General features: G+C 42.0%; 1 protein-coding gene and 1 long non-coding RNA gene across 2 annotated transcripts in view; one reads left to right on the plus strand and one right to left on the minus strand.

The window, feature by feature from the left end:
• YES1 (YES proto-oncogene 1, Src family tyrosine kinase) overlaps nt 1–2,621 on the plus strand; it is a 50,817-nt gene extending 48,196 nt beyond the window's left edge. The window contains exon 12 of the mRNA XM_027451980.3: nt 316–2,621. Within this exon, the coding sequence (XP_027307781.1) occupies nt 316–524 (209 nt within the window). The 3' untranslated portion in view covers nt 525–2,621. The remainder of the gene's footprint in view (nt 1–315) is intronic.
• Nucleotides 2,622–10,051: 7,430 nt separating this feature from the next.
• On the minus strand, nt 10,052–16,417 carry LOC110351857 (uncharacterized). Its single transcript, XR_002399856.4, has 3 exons — nt 16,259–16,417; nt 13,558–13,718; nt 10,052–11,224 (listed from the first exon to the last, which is right to left on the minus strand). It is a non-coding gene; the product is annotated as an uncharacterized lncRNA (long non-coding RNA).
• Nucleotides 16,418–21,397: the final 4,980 nt, after the last annotated feature.

Genomic DNA, 21,397 nt, shown 5'->3' on the forward strand with positions numbered 1-21,397 from the left:
TCTGTGCTTGAGTCTCCTTTTTGAAATAGCAGGCTCAAAACAGTAGTAAATGTTCTGTAGCAAAACATACAAGTAACTATACAAATGAAGGGAGGACCAGGTATTGAGGAATTATCAGAAAAATTAAATAATTTTCAGAAAATGTATTTAATCCAAGAATTTAAAAATTCACTCAACATAAAACGCATTCATGACTGAAATGGTAGATTCACATGCACATTGTAAACAACATTGTGGCTGGAGAAACTTGAAAAGCTTTGGCTAACAGTTCTTTGTATAATGACATTCAAAGGTAAAATGCTTTCTTTTTATTAGGGATGGTGAATCGGGAAGTTCTGGAACAAGTGGAACGTGGATATAGGATGCCTTGCCCACAGGGCTGCCCAGAGTCTCTTCATGAGTTAATGAAACTGTGTTGGAAGAAGGACCCTGATGAGAGACCAACATTTGAATATATTCAGTCTTTCTTGGAGGACTACTTTACTGCTACAGAACCACAGTACCAGCCTGGAGACAATTTATAAGCCAACAGTCTATATAACATGCACAAATCTGCCAAATGTAAAAGACTTGCAAAGAATTCCTGACGTCTATAAGGAATCAAAGGAAAGAAAATCTTCGCTACTTTGCATGCTCTTAATGGCAAACTGGAATTTCATAATACAGTTGCACAAAACCACTTTTAAAATGTTATAATCTAATTTACCAATGACATGTTTTTTTTTTTCCTATTTCCCAACTTACTTCAGGGTCCAAAGGAAGCTTACTGAAAATACGGGCTAGTAAAATGAGTGTTGGTGTGAATGATAGCAGAAAAAAACAACAATTTCAAATCCTTTATTTTTCCAACATTTAATCATTTACTAAGGAGGGAATTGTCTGGAATTAAAGTGATCTTGGGGTAGGACATTTTTAAAGCAGAAGAACTTCGTGGGACCAAGCAATGCTATTCCAGTTCTGTAAAACTTCCTGTGTTCAAAATTACGTGTCCCGTCCCCCATACCTCCCCCTTAAGATGGTACAACCATATTTGATACATAGTCTTGATCCATAAGCTTCCTCTTGCATGGACTTAATTAGGGTAGGCAGGTTAAAAGAGAAATTGGAACAGAGAATGACAAACTTGATCTAAATGGTGTAGACCTCAATAGTGAAATTAGAGAGCATAATGCACTGTGTTAATACTTGTATTAATATAACTGGAAAGTAGCATGAGAGATTTTTCTTTTTTCTTTCTGCATAGCTAATTAAGAATAATGAAGGTAACTAGAAAATGAGGTAATATTTTATAAAATTATGTTGCTAAAGTATGATGATATTTGAACTTGAAACTATGTGATACAATCATGGGGGGAAATCCTTTTATCTTTTAAGCTCCGATCCTACAGAGAGCTTTTGTATGGGAAGACTACCTGAACAAAGCTCACCATGAAAGCAAGATTGAAGCTGGTAAATGGCCACTTCTTAGTCCTTTTGCAGAGACAGATTCGGTACTGTTGTATGTGGCTTATATGTGTTAGCAAGGGTGGGTGCCACAAATGTTAATTGTCACTAGTTCAGGGATTTGATTGCACTTTTGCTTTTCTTAACTATTAAGACACCCTTACACACAGTTGCTCTTCCCACTTACGCCCTTCCTACAGAATTATTTAAATAAAAATAAAGAAAAGAAAATGTGAAAGTTTAAAAACTAAAGGGAGAAAATATATTTAATATTGTCCGAATATAGTGACATTGAAATTTGCTGGCTTTCAGCCCAGCTCACACGACATCTAGATTTATTTTCTTTGGCTACTGACATATCAAGCAATAACATCATGTCTTTTACTCAACAATTTGCATGACGTTTTTGAATTTCTGATCAAGCTTATATACTTTAATTTTGAAACACTAAACTCTTACGTATCTATCGGGTTTGAATTTATATTAGCATTGTAAAGCTATCCAACAAATGAATTTCAGAAAAGTTGGTAATATAGTTCCGGTACTAAACCTACCTTTTTTCATGGGTTTACACTACACTGAATCCAGCTACCAAACAGATCTTTGTAAGTACAGTGCCATCATTTTCAATTTTCCTTCATCATCACTCATCACCTGTACATCTGTGGTTATCAAATTTTAAAAGGGCTTTATGTAAGAAAAACAAAACAAACAAAAAAAAGACACAACAAAAATCGAAAAATACAATGGAATTTTAATTTTTCTAAATATTTTAAAATAAATAACACAATCATATGAGTTTATGTATTAATACAGCTATAACAACAAATGCCAAAAATGACACTGGCATTGTTTGGATTTTAATTACAGAATGGAACAGTTCATTGTAATAACACTTGTATAGCAAAGGAATAAAACACTAACTTAATGAACGTGTTCATTGTAAATGGTTGTGTATTATAAGACTTCTCCAAAAGAGTTTGTATGTTTATGAAAATTTATTTGTTTCACCTGAGGATCTTGATGTGGTTCTTACCCTAACAGAGTTTAAAATTCACATTCACACTTTTTATATAAATAGTAATAAGTTTAATTATGTAACTAAGTATTTTTATAAAGTATGGCATTGTTGAACTGTTTTGCAGAATTGGTTCAAAATAAATTTCTCCTTGATTGCATCTGCTTATTTGGGGGGGGGGGGGGGGAATGAAGAGGGGGGAATGGGGCAGGGAGAGAGTAAAAGCCTTCATATTGAGGGAGAAAGGAGGGAAATAAAAGGGAAGACTGAACTTTGAATCTATAGCTGTCTTGATGACTTCAGGGTGTATTTTTATCCTCTGTAAACTGTTTTAATGTACTTCCGTAAAAGACGCTGAGTTCACGATGTGTTAGAAACTGTTGCTGTGCTTTTTCTAGAGCAGTTCAGGAGTCCTTGGGAGGAATTGGCTAGAACTATTCTGCCTAAACTTAAAGTAAATGCCCCGCGATGGATAGACAGACAGACAGGCTTGGGGTTTTGATGAGAAATCCCAAAGTAGGCTCTGGGCTGGCAGCCACTGCCACGCTGCCAGCCAGGCACGCGTCCCCTCTCTCCCTTTATCTGCTGTTGGCAGTCACTGCTGACTTCTGCACAGTCTTTTTCAGGGAACTTTGTAAATCTGTTCTTGTGATAGCTGGTGTTTTATCTCAACTTCACGGACTGTTAGCTGTCACAAAGACCAGTGTGCTCAAATCACAAATCCTGAAATTCGTGTGCAGTGCCACTAGATGAAGCAGCTAGTGCTGCCAACGTATGGTTTGAGTTTCAATAACAACTCATAACATGGCGCTAAAAGTGTTCTTACCAATGCTATGAGCTGCAAGGTTTACTGTATTTTAAGTATGTTCTGTACTGTAATTGATGTTTTGCTATTTTTAATGACAACAATCATGTAATTTCTGGTAATCTGTGTGCTCCCCATTGTCCATCTGAACGTCATCGCGTCCAGTCTTCGTGGTAGGCCTGCAGATTGTTTCTGTCACTCATTCTTTCACACTGTAGTATTTTAAGAATATTTTTATACTTTTGAGTAAACTTCCAAACATAAAAATGTCTATGATCCTACTGTTTAGATAAAATACATCCCTATTTTAGTGTAAAGCACGATGAAAAGAACCTTATGTGTTCTTACCCTTGCAACCACTGAAATGTCATTTCACTGGGCTGAAAACTAGCCTTAGAAAGGTCTTTAAAAATAAATAATAAATAAATAAATAAAGGTTTGCTGAAGGGTAGAGACAAGCCAGAATGCTGTCTAGAATACTGTTTATTCTGAAACGTTATCAACACCACATTGAGAAACCTCAAACATGGAGAATGAATCTAAACATAACTAAACTTAATGAACCCTCACTCTTGTTATTTATTTTGATCTGTTTAATCCAATAAAACCCTCAGCTTTTATGTTTTCTCTGAAGATGCTGTAGATGTTTGTACTTGCACCAACTTTCCCCCAGTACACAGGACTGCTGTGGAGCTACACAGTCATCTTGGGTTTAAACCACGGCATGCTCTTAAGCTAAGCAGCATGTTGCAAACAGCAGGTTCAAATCATCACACAATTAGTCAAGATTTTAGGGCTAATTTTGTGTAACTGTAATTTTGGGCACCAAAGGCAGGGCTGGGTGGACAGCTGCTGAAGGCCAGAATTGATGTTCATACGTTCCCTACCTAACTCATGTCTTGTGGGGTGGGTACCTGGACTCTTATTTATGTGAATGCCTGGAAGTGCAGGTGCCTTTGCATCTTGCACCTGTGTCAGCCTGGTCCTAGAGCAGGCACACGGCTGCCATCGACCTTCCAGGCGTTGCTGGAGGCTTGCAGTCAGTGCAGGATGGGGAACCCTCTTGATGCACATCTCCGGCAAATGCCTTTTTAAGCCAGATGGGAAGAGGCGGTAGATGGAAATGGGGTGGTTGCATTTATTTGCGGTATAATGGCCTAGAGTGGCAAACTTGGGCTCTGAGCTCAAGTCCTGGATTGCTGCTGGATCTTACATAGGTGGCTGTTCAGTGTGAGGGGTCGTGTTAAAGGTAGGGAGTGGAACCCAACGCAGGACTTCACCCACACATACAGGCTTAAGAACTTGATCAGTTCTTAGGCAAAAATGATAGAGAGAGATACCAGTCTCTAGATCCCAGGTTGACAGGAATCCGTGCCTCTGGAGGTCGCACTAAGAGTGATGGCATTTCAGACACTGGCTTCATTTAGTATTTTTTTCCTTGTGGGGCTGTATTGATGTAGGATTTGGGATTAGGTTTCCTTCCTCTCTGTGTAGGTGTAGAGTGCTTCAGAATTTACTAGAGGTTAGGCATTCACCACAGGACCCATGGTCATTATGGGACCCACTGAGCTCATTTCTCCTGTCAGTTCTGCATGCAAACATTTGCTTATTGGGCATAACACATTGGCTGTTTTAAACGTTTTCTTTAAATTTGAAGTTATATTTATTGGTAAAGTGTAAAACCCACTATTATTGGGGGCATCGAGTTATTCAAAGCACTGTGTGCTTTTATAAAGCACGGTCCGTCTCCCCCAAGCATTTCATTTATTTTGAGTAGAAACACGCGTTGGCCCTTGTGCTGCTTTTGATTTGTTCTCCCTAAAGGAGAGGAGACAGTTACCTAGTTAAACTCAGCAGGGCCTGAAGAACAGACTGCAAATTTAAAAGGGAAACCTGAGTACAAGCATTCATGATGAATCAGTCATGCACCAGCACTGGAGCTAACTGCTGTGAAAGCATTCCCTTTTCTATCAGAAAGCTACTCGCAGTGGGAGACTTCACCCCTCTCCTTTGTGCCCCGCTGCTAGGTCACTGAGTCTCTCCCCGAGGCTACTGATAAGTGCATGCTGGCAGATGGATCCCTGAAAATCCATCCCGTCTGTGCTAACAACTCCCTTTTTTCCTGGGCCTCAACAGGTGCCACGTGCTGCATTCACTGCTTGTTCAGTACCCCCACGCTCATTCACATTTAGGGCAGTCTTCCAGGGGGTTGGTGGCTGATGGTGCTTCTCTGTTTCAGTGTTCAGAAGCACTGAGGAGTGACTGTCTCTTTCAAACTGGCTTATGACTGGCATAAATGTATATTCTTCGTGCTAAAGGACTGCAAAGTACAGTAGAAATGCTTTCAGTATTTACATTTTCATTCAGTGCTATTTGTTAAGGTCATCCCATCAAAATCAGTGCGTTTCATCTTGCCACCTGTATCAAAGGACAGCCATTTACAAAGAGAGATATTTTTTTCATACAGCACCAAAGTTCAGCTTCAATGGGTTTAAGGTCATAATAATCAGACTACTGTTAGGCTAAATATAATCCCTGGTGCCACTGTCATTAGAATGGCCCCAGCCTTTTCAAAATGTTGTGCAATATTTTGTGAGCAAGCCCACATATACCTAACAATAGATTTGCCCCAAGTTCAACTGTCTATTGAGGTAGGTAAGAAGGAATGACGGTCTCTGCAGTTCAGGGATGGCTGATGGCATTCAGGAGGTTAATGAGATACAAATCCACTTGGACAGAGCAGCCTGCTTTGTGCAGGTGCTCTTAGATTAGCAACAAGCTGGCACAACCCTCATCTGTTCTTCAGCCCAAAATTGACACTGTTCTGCCAGGCAGTAGTGGAAACTTACTGAAGGCAGCATCTCTCTTTGGGGTTTCAAGGCATCTGCCATCTTACCCCATAGTGTTTATAGCATTTCTATACCCAACATAGCATTTCCAATGAGGCAAATGAGATTGGTTTCATTATCTCCAAATGGGAAATCAAGGCAGGGTATCTTGACTAATCCAGGATCAAGCTGAAGACTGTGACTGAGCAGCAGACAAAATATAGGGCTTGGGAGCCACCTTGAAGATGGGCGAGTTTTAGTACCTCCTATCAAACAAGACTCTTGGTCTCAAAGATGGGATTTCCTAAGGAAAGCCTGCAGTAATTTCCCATTATGCCCCACAGCAGACACCTGACCTACTCTGAAAAATGGAAAAACCTGGATTAAACCCTGCCAGCCCCTGTCACGCTCAGCCTGGGCCCAGCTGAGGTGCAGCCCAGATGCATGGGGTGGGCACTTCCCATCCTGCTGCCACATCTGGACCTGTCACCCCTTGCCTCAGGACGGGGGTCTGTAAGGGACCTTGGGGCATGATGCAGCCCTGACAGTGCGGACAGAAATCCAAGCAAAAAATACATGAGGGAACTCTTTTTAGAATTGTGATCAGTGTGGGTTGAATGGGGTTTCTACTTAGTGTTTTTATTTATGTAAGCATCGCCCTTGTTTATACAGAACTCTTCCTCTGTGGGGTCACTCATTCCCCGTCCTTCCACCAGCTGCACTTTCAAAGCAGAAGTCTGTGCTTCTCGCCTCCTGGGAGGGTAGCTAAGGATCTCCTCTCTCCTGTGCATGCAAAAGGCCATGCTGTCATGCAGAGGCAGAGCTGAGTTGCATGGGATTTTGTTTGTTTGTTTGTGTGTTTCATACAGTATTGGTTTGCAGCAGTATTTTATAAGGCCTTTCTGTTACCCTTTTCAGCCAGTGGGTGCCCTAGGCCACAGTACAAGCAATTCCTTTGCCACTCAAGTCTGGTGTTTCACTGACACTGCTGCATAGCTCCAAAAAAAACCTCCAAGAAATCAGCTGAACACCCACAGATCTGTGGCCTCATGATATCATGGCTTTTCCTCTCTCAGCCTACCTTTGCAATTGTTTCTTATAGCTAAACTTCAACACACACACTCACACACACACATATATATATAAATTCAACTAGCAATCTGGCAACTACCCACTCAGCTATTTTAAGCTTCTGTAAGGATTCATTATTATTTTTAGTCAGCCTAAGATTTGAGCCTGCAATCCTCCTTGCCTGTTACCTGCTGCTCCAGCCCCGGGGATGCAAGATGCTGAACATCCTTCCATCTTTACGGGTGAAATGAGCTTGGTACGACCTGCCTGCACACCTGCATGACCTCAGTCACCCTAGGATGGGATTCGTTGCATCCAAGGCAAGTGGGATGGGATGTACTCCGCACAGTTCAGGTGGGAACAGTGGAGGAGCTGAGGCACAGGCAAGTGTCTTGCCCAGAATCACACAAAGAGACACCTACACAACTAGTTTCTTGGATATAAACAAATACTCTGAATAGGAGAGACCTTACAGAACTGGACTCATGGTCCTGTATTTCTTAGACTCAGTACGAGTACCAGAACAGCTCTGGGAGATGCTGCAGTTACTTGCAGGGGAAGGCATTTATAGAAGTGCTGCTTTTTCCAAAGGAGATGGGATCCAACAGCCTCTGTCTCTTCCACAGCATCCTGGGCCATCGGTTTAGAGCTTACACTGGTGGCAGTTTTGTTTCCCTATGTGGCAGAAGGGATACAAGTGAAACTCTTCCTCTTGGAAGCCTTTTGTAATTAATACATGCTTTGAGGAAGGGATCAGCATCCAGAAACAGACAAGTGTGAGATGAAACATGGCCATGCAACTAGACAGAGAGTGGCCACCTAGACCTGGGTGCCAAGTGAGTGGTTCAACACTGATACATCAGGCTCGCAGGGAAAGGGTTACTTCTCTCAGCATCACCTGCGGATAGGGCCCCAGTTGTTCTGCTACTGGTATTTTGCTGTATTGAGTCAGGAAATCCTAGTGTGCTTTGAAGTTGCTTGTGCTACCAGTGCTCAAAAGAGCCATGGAAGAAATTGCCAACAGCTCTGTTGGCTTCCACAGCGAGCTCACCAGCAAGGCACAGCTCTGCTGGTGAGATGTGCTGGGGGTGCTGTCGTGAAACGGAAGATAACAAATGTGCAGGCTGTGCATTGTCACAAAATATTGCAGGTTTTATTCTTGGAAACTCTGAACGCATAAGGCGCTAAGGGCGGGAAGTGTGAAAATGACCGCTGAGAGCACTCCGGATGGGTGGTTGATACCAACTGCATGTTTCAGCATCTATTTTGTCCATAATTTTTGTGTTATCTGCACTGATGTGTTTTAACCTTTGGGGAAACAAATGTCATTTAACAGAAACAGAGGCACTGGTGAGTATCAAAGCACTGTGGATACCACTGGTGCATGCATATCTGTGTGCTCAGCAAATCGGACCAGAGAAAGGTGCTGTGCACTTGGCCACCGCTGCTGTCCTGAACGCTCTGTGGGATCTGTAGGCCTAGCAAGAGGGAAAGATAACACTCATGGGGCCTGAATGTAAGGCTTCTCATTAATCCTGAGATATTCCCCACTCCTGGTTGTCCTCTTTTGCACATCTGGTCTTGATTTTGTCATAATTTCTACATATGTTTGGCTCTAAAATATCAGATAAAGTACAGGCATCACAGTTCTTGGAGTCAGCACAGGACTAAGTTTGCAGTGTGGAAGGCTGCAACAACTGTGCATTGCTTAGAAGTGGAACTGATCAGAACATTTCAGGGTGATTTTGTTGAAGCTTAGGCTGAAAGAAAAGATTTTTGCGTAGCTCTGCTTCTCAGATATTTCTTTGTATGCCCCTCTCTTGATTTTGTCGTTCTCACTTGGAGATTTTTATCTGAGATTTCAATCTTTTAGTCACTTCATTATTGACTATGCTCTTGATCCAGGAGCCAAATCTCATATACTTAGCATGTTACTGAAGATTAAAAATAGCTTATTTGGGCAGAAATTGGCTCCTGTGCCATGTGGCTCTACCCTGAGCACACAGCTTGCAGGGGGGCAGGCCCATGGGCTCGGGGCTGCCAGCATCCACTCTTGTCCTCACTTCAGCTCTGTCGGATGGAGCCTTTGGGTATTGTTCCCCAGGAAATTGGTCAGCAGCCTTCACCTCGCCAAAGTCCAGGACTGTAACATGGTCCTGAGAAAAGGTTCATCAAAAACTTACAAAGAGGCATCTTAAATGTAAAAAGGGTCATTTGTACAGCAATGCCTTCCAGCAAGGGAGAGGAGCATGGGGGAAGGTCAGCCTCGCTGATGAGGCTCACTTCTTTTTCTTCTTTTTTAATAACCACCAATATTGCTTCCATAATGAAACCAAGATGGATGCTCAAGCCTTAATGATTTTAAGGGGAAAGCATCAAATGCTCTTGCCTGGGGTTGAGAAACACATTGCTTTGCTGTCAGTAATTAATTTTGTGTGCCAATTGTAAACATGTTTGCACTTTGTGACATTTCCTCAATGAAGAAAAAAGCATCTGCATGTCACCTCCTTTATGGCGTCCATGTGGTTCCAGTTACTCAATCTGTTTTGTCTTCTGGCTTCTGTGGAAGTCAGTAGGTGTCATGGTAAGGAAATCTTCTTGTATTTCCAGTTTAAAGGCAACTGGGCACCGTGTCCCAGCCGAAATGCTCTCACAGGTCATTTTGGAGACAAGCCACTTCCCCAGCAGTGGGGGTTACTTTCTGCTCAGAGGTCCCCTGCCCTTCCAGCAAACCCTGCCCATGTCCCTCCTGATGTGAACTCTTCCGGGGAGGTGGCTGCAGTTTGCCTTGTGCAAGATCTGGAGTCACAGCTAATGAGAACTAATGCCGACAGCTAGCAGGAAACTGTGTACATAGAGATTATGCTTTAATCTGCAGGTCTTTGTGATTTTGCAGAGGAGCTACTTTTCTTTAAGCTTGGATAATGGGGTGTTTGATTTATTTATTTTTTTTTTTAATGGCTGGGTTTTTTTTCAACAATAACTCCCTACTGAAAACTGAAAACTAAGTAACTGAACTTTATTTGCTACCACTGTCTGCTAGCAAATACTTGGGCCTTGTGTGTTGATCTGTTTGCTGAAGTGACTGGTCATTTGGGGGGAATTCTGTTCACTTCCAAGATTAACTTTCCTGTTCTAAGGGAGCCTGCTTTTCCCTGGGAGCAGGAGGTGTGACAACAAGGGTGCTTCTCAGAGTAAATATGACAGCTGAGATGTTTGACTTGACTTTCCCATTTAATTTTTCATTCCTGCTTGAACAGACTTTAAAAGGACGGGGTTTATATCAACTACTCACAGCCACAGAGTTACATGTCTGGAAGTGCAATGCAGGCTGATGGGCTGGGTTAGAATAGCTGCTGCTGCGTCTGAGTTCCCTGCCGGCTTACGGGGAACAGGGAAGAGATTGATAGCCATGCCTCAAGTGGCTAGCATTACTTCACCTGTTTTCATCAAACTGTCTTGTTATGCTATGCTTTTTATTTTGTATGCCATCCTTAAATCAAGGTGCCAAACAATTGCTGTGCTGCATAGATTTCAGATATGTTGCTGGTGTACTAACAAAGTTCATAGCAAGTCATCTTTCCTTCAAAGGTAGACCTTGGCACCCTCCTTCTTCCTAATCCTTGAGTTGTTTCACCAGTTTTGGGGGGAGTAGCTCAGGAATATCCCACCAGTCTGTGCAGCTTAGGCTGGAGGGGCAATTATAATGATGAAATCCAGAGGGCAAGGAGAAATCTTTTGGTGTAATTTGAAATACATGCTTGCTCCCCAGCAGAAACGCTCCAAAACAGCCTGCTTGGGAAAAAGGAAAGGGATGAGCCAAAGCAGATCTGCACCGGATGAAAACCATTGCTCTGCATCTCATGGAGAATGGGAAGGGGACTATGTGAGATGAAGGATGTTGTTTGCCAGCATCTTCTCTTGTGTCTCAGAAGCACAAAGTCAGCCATTTGGTTTGTGCTGCATACAGCTGTTTGTGTTGGGTTAGCAAGGAGATCATGCTGTTCTCTGCTCCTTCCAAGGATTTTTCTGATTTGCAGTTCTCTTGCAATGAAATAGCTAGAGAGAAGATAGAGGGGGTAATTCAAAAATTGATCTATTGAGTCAGAATTATTACTTTTAAGAAGGAAAAAAAAAAAAAAAAAAAAGAGGTCAAAACACTTCCACTCCTTCAGTTTCCCCAAAGAGCAGTCTGATGGGCCATTTAACAAAATAATTCTCTATTGACAAAAACACCACCTGGCTTGAGACAGTCACTGTCTGCTCCAGAATAGCAAACGTTGAAGCATGGATATCCTGCTTATACAACATCCTGTGCCTGGCTGCAGTACTCTGGCCAGCAGGTAAAACAGGTTTGAATGTTCACTCTTGGAATAGGAGGACCTAAAATGGTGTATGGAATGGGGAAATGCTAGCAGACGACGATCAGTTCTCACTACTTGCTCCTAAACACTTAGAAGTTTTGCTGGACTGAGTTAAAAAGTAACCTTGCAGAAACATTTTGGGAGGTAAAAACCAGGCCCAATGCCATTTAACTATTCTCCCAGTAAGACAGTGTGTTACAGTCCTCTCTATTCCTTGGGTTATACCCAAAGAATTTGCATATTGAGAACGAGGTATTAAGGTTGAAATGGAAGTCTCTTCGTGTTGGTATGCTGTGTACAAGAGAGTTTACTTTGGTGCAGCCGTGTTGGGTTAAACCAGGAGCTAAAGCACATAGAGATACTGGGAACGTGATGGGTATGCAACAAAAGTCTGATTGTTACAAGTTAATGAAAACACATTGAGTCTGTGCTAGGATGACTATGATTAGAAGCACAGTGCTGTTAACCTGCAGTAAATTCATGTTTGAGAAGTGGGGATGTCTCCTTGGCTGATTACATGACCCTCTGAAGTCTAATAATGGCTGGTTTTCTTCTACCATCTCTGGTTGCCTTGGCTCTGGGGGATACTTTGAAACTGTGAACAGGGAAAGGGCCGTATCTTCCTTTGGGGAGCAGCATCCTTCCTGCCTGAGAGGGTGGCATGTGCAAGGGACTTGGCTTTCAGCAAAATGTTGTGAAAGCTTTGACAGTTTATTTGTGTCACATTTAGTTGATATAATTGGGATCTGTCTTCTGGGAAATATAACTCTTGGTATATCTAGAAACAGCAGTGCTTGGTCCTGGGATATTCCTACCTGGATTAGAAAAATTTGTCATATATTATACTTGAATGAGTTGAGATTGGTTCCTGTATTGTAACTAACTGGATGTTATTCATATATCTGATCTGATTTTCTGCTGGCTTTCTGCTACTTCATAGGAAGAAGTAAAAAAAGTTTTTGTCTTTTTTTAAAGATGTGCAAATGAATATTATTCTGGAGTTATTTGAATGTGTGCAATTGATATAACTTTACTTGCATCTATACACAGAGGCCTTCAGAGAGGGCTGGACAAGGTGCAGTAAACACTTGTACTGTAGTATTCTATAGTAGTATTCTATAGTAGTATTCTTCTGTGTTTTATGCTTTGAACAGAAAGATAGAGTAGATCTCATCTAACTCTTTCAAGTCTATGATACGGGCAGTGATGTCTGCTTCTGTATATCTCTGACACCTCCCCAATTTCACTGCTGCATAATACTGCATTGCAGAAAAGCAGTAATGGTATGGCAAAACTGAGGGATGATTGCAAATGACAATAACCACATTTCCATTGATTGATGAAAGAAAAAAAAATAAAACAACAAACATTGCTGTTGCTTTCAGAGTAGGTTGAAGCTTACTCATAAGAGAAGTAATAAGAAAATTCTTTCATTAAGATGGTGATGCTGCAATTGTGAATTCTAGTTTATGGATCCCAGTTTACAGCTGCATTAATCATTCAGAAGCGATCTCTATCTTGTTCCAAATGTGCATCTGGCTTCAAAATAAAGGTGGGTGCAGATCTGCAGTGCAATATTCATAGATGCAGATTTATATGACAAATGACTGACCCTGGCAAGATAATGGGGAATATCACCTTTTGTTACTATGCTACATCAAAACCCTTAGATGAAATATCTCCCATTATATACATTTCTTGATAAAGATTATTTTTCATTTTTCAGATCCTGACTAATAATGGCAATGAATGGTGATATAATACCAAAAAAAGAGCAGTATTTGACATGACTGAGGTGGATGTATGACTAAGCATTTTATGTGCCAGAATTTTCACTCAGGTTTGTGGAGGAACCCCATGTAGAGGATTGCCTTCTAGAAGATTTAGCATGTCTTTTATATTCAGGGAGGCTTCCAGAGGAAAGGTTGTTAAGGAATAATTAGATGGAAGTCACGCACTTGATTCAAAAATGTTGCTCTGTTGGACTGCTATGGGCTGGAATCTCTGCCCCATTTGTTCCCTACTTACCATGGGTGCTGCAGTGCAGCACGGGGCTTTCATGGTGCCATATATCATGAAATCCCCAATCCGGAACTCTGAATGCAGCATGACAAGGACCTGAAGAGCTTGTAGAGGAAGTGTAGTGTCCTTTTCAGGTGTTTCACTCTTCGAAGGCCGGAAAATTCTCCCTTGTGTGAGAGAGATGTGCTGGTTAGGAAGCCATCTTATTTAAACTATGGTTTTTGTCAAAAAAAAAATCTTTTCCACTGAAAACTTTAGGCAGCCACGTCCGTGCTTTAGGGTGCTTTGATCCAACACATGCTGCAAAGGTGTACTCATTCCCACAGAAGACTCTGCTCTCCTTCCTGCAGCTCCTGATCTGCCTGGCTCAAACCTAGTTTGGATATTGCTATAGTCATTGCGAGCTCCTGGAGTAAGTGTGGCCAAAAGCACACAATACAGGCAGAATGTGAATTCCAGCTTTTAATTTCCTTTCTATTTCCTGGATTCCCATCATTTCATATCAGTGTTTCAGCTCTTTTTATTAGAGTTTGACAGAAAAAGTCAATAGGATCCTGCAGCGTATTTGATTCTTATTTTCCTTATCCCCAGATGCCAGATGCAAACCAACAAGGGGAAATAAAAGCAATAGAGTGGGTCACTAAACTGGATGAATTTAAACCTTCATGGAGTCAACTCCTCCAGATGATATTCTTTGGAGGGCTTTTCTATTATTATTATTTGTTTAAAAAATGACACAGTGAGTTCAGTCTAGAAAGTTGTATTGTAATGTTGATACTGCTCCTTGACATACTCAGAGTTCAGGTTGAACTTGTTATTCAGGGTGTCATTAAATATATTTGCTACAGGACCCTGACACACATTCTGCACCTGTATTCCCTTAAGTTTAAAGGAATAGCTTGTTCCTAAAAAAAAAAATAAAATATGTAAAACGACTGTAATGTCTGCATGAGGAAGGCAGCCAACTTTTAGTAGGAAATGTGAATGGACTTTTTTAAAAATGTGTGGCTTCCAATGAAACTGGAAATTTGGTTCAGCATTTGTGCTCTCCACATGCTGCACTTGGCAGCACCATTAAAACCCCAGACGTACAGAACATGCATTTCTTTACTGCTCCGCACACACTGATATATAATTCTTTATGTTGTTTGCGGAGCAGAGAAGGCAGAAAAAAAAATCAATAAAATGTTTTATAAAGTGTGTAACATTTTCTATAAAATGAGTACGCTGAATCAACTGTTATTCCATCCTTTATGCTACTGGGTAACTCTGTTGGGAATTAAAAACCAGAAGCAAGTCTTGAATGTTTGTGATTTCCTTGCAGGCCTTAGCACTGCTAGGAATTGGTGTGACAACCAACTGGGTAAATGTATGTGTATGCGTTGTGGGCTTTTTCCTAATAACTATTTAATTAATGCAACAAACACCTAGCCTTTGGAGCTAGTGCCAAAACTCCTTTGCATTTCTCACTAGAATTAAATACTACAGCTGAAAATTACCCAATATCTATTACAGCCGTTGCCTACCAAGGCTGCCTCCTTCACCTGCTCTCCCTGGTTCCTTTCTTCTCACACCTAATTTCTGTGAACAACCTGGAAATACAAGATTTTTTTTTAATTAAGAGAGTAGCTGCTAACATTATATCCCCTCAGCTGTGAGAAACATGAAAGTATGCTGCTGTGATCGTCAGTGCCCACACCAGAGGTAGAGAAGCAAGGCACAAGGAGAAGTCCGTGCTGCCACATCCATGACTAGAGGCTCCCAGGAGCATCCCTGCAGAACAACGTGGTCTGGACAACATGGTCTGGACAGAGCTGCAGGGCTGCTGATATCTCCCGGTAACCCAAGGGTTACTAGCAGAGGTGATTTTTCCTCTGTGGCTGTGGTGCTCAGATTGTGCTCAGCGTGGCACCCCTTCCTGTGGCTGTATGAGCAAGCGGTTGTAGGAATTACGAGGTTCCTGGCTCCTGTTGTTGTGTCTAATCTATTTGTGCTGCATTAGCTCAACTGCAGAGACCAAATCCACAGAAGGTTATTCTGTTACCAAGTTGTACTTCATCCTCTTAAGCCTGTCAGGGTGCCTGTACACCATTTGCTTGAGAATCAGGTCTCTTGAAGACCCCACAGAAATGTAACCTGGCCAGCATTATGCTCATCCCATGCTCACTGCTCACAGCAGATGCAGCAAGGAGATTTCATAGTCTGATCTCCACGTCGCCCCAGGGGAAATTTGGCTTCTCCACCAGGCTTTGCTCAGGTGAGGCTGGCACATAGGCAGCGCCGTGCTTGGACAGACACACTTGGCTGTGCCTGTGCCTTAGCCATGGTGCTGTGCATCTTGGTGGGATGGAGCGGTGGAGAAGAAAAACCTTTCCCCTGAGGCCAGCTCTGCTGTGCAGGCAGTAACCTCTGGAGAAGAGGAGCCAGAAGGAAGATGCCGTGCTGTGCCCCTGTCAGGGTGCAGTGAGGGCTGGCTGCTCCCCGCAGCGCTCCTGGATGTTATATATGCAGCTGTGTTATAAGGCTGCATGTAACCTTTCCTTTCCCCCAAGGAAACTCCTTGTCAGCATCAGTATTAAGTCATCGCCAGCGGCTACACCTAAACACTTTTCACATTAAATATTTTAATGAGTCCAAAGACCAGAACTAATTTATATCATAACCGTATCAAAATATACCATAAGCAGCCAGGTGCCAACAGACCAACCTTTCAGAATAGCAGTATCCAGCCTGAAGTAAATGTTTTCTTACTGCATCCATCTTCTTGCCAGCTCTTGACACTAAATCGACAGAGCCAAGCAACGCGAATTAACAAATTCTCGTTCCTCTGCAGCAACTGGAAACAACATGATTGCATTAGCATAGTTCCTCTGCTGCCAGTTTCTCATGCCAAGCCCTGCTATCAACACATTTCATTGTACTTCTCGCTGTCAGCTGTTCTCTATCAGTAGATAAGGCACTTAATTTGCAGAGGGGGGTGAACATCTATTAGGAAGTGTTTGAATCACCCATCAGTATGGCTCTGCTTTACAAAGTAAAGGCAAGTCCTGAATATTGGCTTTACTTGTTGGTTTGTGTAATCTTTTTCTTCTTTTCACCATAACATCTGAGAACCACATTAAGTGTTTAATGTATTTATCCACACAATTCTCCTGCGAATGGAGGGAATACCATTAGCCATACTACAGACTCGCTAAATTAATGTGAGGCCTGAACTGACTGAACAACTTAGCCAAGCTCCAGGCAGGAAATCTGTAACACAGCTAGAAATTGAACCCTGACTCTTATCCAAGTGCATCTTTTCTATCAGGCCATCTCTCATCTGAACAGGTCTCTGGGAGAAAGAACGATTTCCTGTAGCAAAATCGCTGTTGTGTTCACTTATGCTGTCTCAAAATGGGAATAGCTGCTTGTTCACAAAGGCAAGCAGATCCCAAAGCTGCTCAGTACTGAGTGTGCTGAAGTATGGCTGGCTAAGACAGCCCAGCCCCCAGGGCATCTGCAGTCCCTGCTTGTGGACGTGGAGGTTAGGCGACCAGAGGAGGTTGAGTGGGCTCCCAAAGGAGCCTAAATCCTGAAATGATCTTGAGGCAGTCAGGGAGGCAATTATCTGGCAGAGCTGCCAGATCAATCTGTGTGAGCATTACCTAAAGGCTTCACTACAAAGACAGCCTTATTTGCTTAGGTGAAAGCCACTGTCCTTGTCTTGCAATGGAAGAGCCATTTTCACTTTGCCTTTCCTTTGTGTGGTTCAACATCCAGGTAAGGGACAGGAATTTCTAAACACACTCCAATGAGGCTTTGCCCTCAAACACACTGACGTTTTTTTTTCTTCTGTGTAACTGAGTTCATCCAGACCTGGGTCAGGTGTAGCCCTTATAGTAACTCAAACGTGTAATCCAATTCTTTTAATATTGGTAACATCCTTGAACATTGTTTCATCCAAATACTCATGTGACCTTTCATTTAAATGGAATAATGAAAATAATTTGCATTTATTGAACCACACAGAAGGGACACTGTACAAATGTTTTGATATCAGTTGCCAGCAGCTCTTGTAGCAGCTCTTGTAATATGTTAATTTGGGAGACTTCAGGTCCTGTTATTTTTCCCTTGCAGTGCCACAACAAAGTGATATTTAAACAGCTCCTACAAAGCTAGTGCCTTGAGTTATTGCCAAAGTGACAGCTGCAGGCAGGGAAGGGTGAATGAAACCTTGTCTGTCACTGATGGACAAAGAGCTCCAGAATAAGGCTCTGCAAAATGCATCAAGAATGAGAAAATCTTTTTCTCTCTCCCCTCCAAACTAGTCTGATTGGTTTCTTCAGCTGTCATGTCTGTGATTTCTAAGCATAAGCTTGTATGCAGTTCTGTAATTTTCTTTGTTTCATGTTGTGCTATAGGGCTGCACCGAGACCTTTGATCCCTTTTGATCTCCAGTATTGGTCACTGTGGGGAATGTGGGGCAGAAATTGCTAGGACAGTTTGTCAGAAGCCGTTTTAAAAAATCATGAAGGAGTAGAAACACTGTTGATCTTTATCATTTAGTCTTCTATCATTTACTCTATTATTTAGAACATTCCTCTCATGTGCTTAATTAAACACAGGCATTGCTGTTTTGTTTTCAGTGCCTGTTTGCTCTCATGCTGAGAGTGTTGGCCTCTGTGGTCCAGCACTTGATAATATTTGATGATATTTCAGCATCAGGAAGTGTTGAAAGCATGTTAGTTATACAAAACACTCCTGTAACAATTTACCATGGGGTTCCTTTTTTTTTTTTTTTTTTTTTACTTAAAAAATGTTCCTACTTGGTGCTCCCAACTTGCATTAGCCTTGTAACCCTTGTGGGCTACAAAGAGAAGTTAGAAGTGTGATTAAATTTCAAGCAGATGAAAGTGAAAAGTTTATTTTTAATAAAAGGTACTCAAGACCTGGGCCACATTCAATCTTCAAGACACTTCATGGATCCTAGACAATAAGGTAGCAAACTCACCAAGGCAGACAAATGAATAGACTATGGATTTTGATGATTGATGAGGTGTTGGTCTCAAAATTCAGAGACAATTCCTTCTTTTATGACCCCTTATCTCCCATAGCCAGATAACTAATACTCTTAGAGGTATTGCTGCAAGGCCAATTTTGTAACATAAGACAAAAGGAATAACGTGGGTTACAGAAGCTCAGCTAACATACAAGGAGTTAGTGTGCCTGACAAATGTGCTGGCCTTCTACGGTGGGGTTACAGCAATGGTAGATAGGGGAAGAGCAGCTGACATCACCTACCTGGCCTTGTGCAAAGCATTTGACACTGTCCCCAGTGATATCCTTGTCTCCAAATTGGAGCAACGTGCATTTGATGGATGGATGATTCAGTGGGTCATGAATTGGCTGGATGGTCGCAATCAGAGAGTTGTGGTCAATGGTTCAATGTCCAGGTGGAGATCAGTAACTAGTGGTGCTCCTCAGGGGGCAGTGTTGGGACCGGTGCTGTTTAACATCTTTGTTGGTGACATGGACAGTGAAAATTGAGGGCACCTGCAGCAAGTTTGCCAGTTACACCAAGCTGTGTGTGCAGTTAGCAGGCTGGAGGACAGGGATGCCATCCAGAGGGAGCTGGGCAGGCTGGAGAGGTGGGCCTGTGTGAACCCCATGAGGTTCAACAAGGCCAAGTGCAAGGTCCTGCACCTGGGCTGGGGCAAACCCAAGCACAAACACAGGCAGGGTGGAGAAGGGACTGAGAGCAGCCTTGATGAATATTAATTACATTATATCATATCATATCATACCATATTTTATTATATAATTGTACTATATCGGTGTATGTATGTATAATTATTATTAATTATAATTTCAGCCCAGAAAGCCAACCGTATCCCAGGCTCCATCAAAAGAAGTGTGGCTGGCAGGTCAAGGGAGGTGATTCTCCCCCTCTGCTCTGTTCTCCTGAGACCCCACCTGGAGCACTGTGCTCAGCTCTGGGACCCCCAACATAAGGGCATGGGCCTGTTGGAGTGAGCCAAGAGGACCACAAGGATGATCAGAGGGATGGAGCACGTCCCCTGTGAAGACAGGCTGAGGGAGTTGGGGTTGTTCAGCTCAGAGAAGGGAAGGCTTCAGGGAGACCCAACAGCAACCTTATGTATTACCCTTGGAAACTGGGGAAAGAAATGATGAAAGGATGCATTTGGAGAAGGAATGATGAAAGACTGGACAAGGAAACTTCAAGACCAAACTGGGAGGCAGACTGAGTGTAGCATTCAGCAGGGCAAATGGCAAGGACTCAGAAATGCTACAGCTATGCAGAGCTAGTAATGAACTGACATCTAATGCCACCTGTAGGGCTCTTTTATGCCACCTGTAGGGCTCTTTAAGTCATCAGTTGGAAAGTGTGAAGGATAGGAAACTGCTGGGGACAGCTTATTCATCAGAAAGTCCAGGAACACCCCCTTCTCTCAAAAGGCCTATGGGTTCCTTTCATAGCTTCCCAAAAGGTCTAGCAATGTCCTGTTTTGTCTAACATACTGATCTGAATGTAGTCTTCAGTCATACCAGCCCTCTTTGCCAGTGGTGAACAGTCTTCACATTCTCTAAATTCTTTGAGTACCTCGTGCTTAAGTCTACATATTCATATTTTTTGAATATTAATTTCCTTTGCCTGAAAATATGCTAGTCTCATGCTTATTAATTTAAATCACATTAAAGCCTTCTGTATAATAAACCACTTCTACTTTTTTGTATCTTTCTGATCTCTTGAGCAGTGTAAACTAGCTTGAACTTTAAGGTCCGTGCTTCAGCTCAACAACTGCTATCAGTACTAAATCGTGCTAATAAAGGAGAACAGTGATATTTTAGTTAATTCCTAGTGAAAAGAAGTAGCTCTTCCAGAGCTATGTACTGGTCTGTTACCACATTTAAGCATTCTGTATATGTCCCTATACCCATGGGAAGATAAGACCATTTGTCGTGCTTTATACTTAAGAAGATTTTTTAATATTTTTTTTTTTGTGGTTTGAATAACTCGTCTTCAGTTTATGAAAGGCAGGCAATGATTCCCATTCTACATTCTTTCTTCTCATGTCTGGGTGTGTCTGTACTGGTCAACTTCACCGTGTGCTAATTCCCTCTACTCAAGCCTTGAGGCCAACATTTTGCTTCACATTCTCTAGCTACACTTGCTAAAACACCCTGCACATTCCACCTTCACTGAGGTGTTACATAAAGATGCTTCCAGCAAAAGGAACTTAACTTGCTAAGTGTAGGCAGAACTCTTAAGTGAATGCACAACCTAAACTTTTTTCTTGTACTTTAGAGAACTGTAAATACACTCAAGAATGGTTAACTTACGAAAGTATGGTCATTGTAAGAAGCTGCTGACGACCGAAAGCTGCAAGGTATGATTAATATAGATGGCACCGAAGAGCCAAACTAGATGACTTTAAAACTGCTAGAGCTGGGATGAAATTTACAGGAAAGAGCGTGTGACATGGCCTTCAGGACTAGTAACAAGAATACTGCTACCGTCTGTGAGTTCAGTAATTTGAAAGACAGTTAAGCCCCCAAGTGTGTTTAACTACAGGCTAGCTACTGAACATCCATTTAATGGATCACAAAAAGGTAAGGTTTGACCCTTCCATGTATTAAGCAAGTTTCTGGTATGATCTCAGTCTGATCATCTCGATTCAAGATGGACTACCATAGATGCTGAGGAGAACCTGTCTAATAAGCAGTGGCTTATTTACGTTTGGTGCACTTACAAAAGGCAATGACATCCTCTTTCCCCCATTCTGTGTGTTGGGCTACATGCCAGAGAAAGAAAGCAATAATTTAAGCTTAGTAAATCCTACTG

The sequence above is a fragment of the Anas platyrhynchos genome, chromosome 2, assembly GCF_047663525.1.
Source record: "Anas platyrhynchos isolate ZD024472 breed Pekin duck chromosome 2, IASCAAS_PekinDuck_T2T, whole genome shotgun sequence".
NCBI classification, from domain to species: Eukaryota; Metazoa; Chordata; class Aves; order Anseriformes; family Anatidae; genus Anas; species Anas platyrhynchos.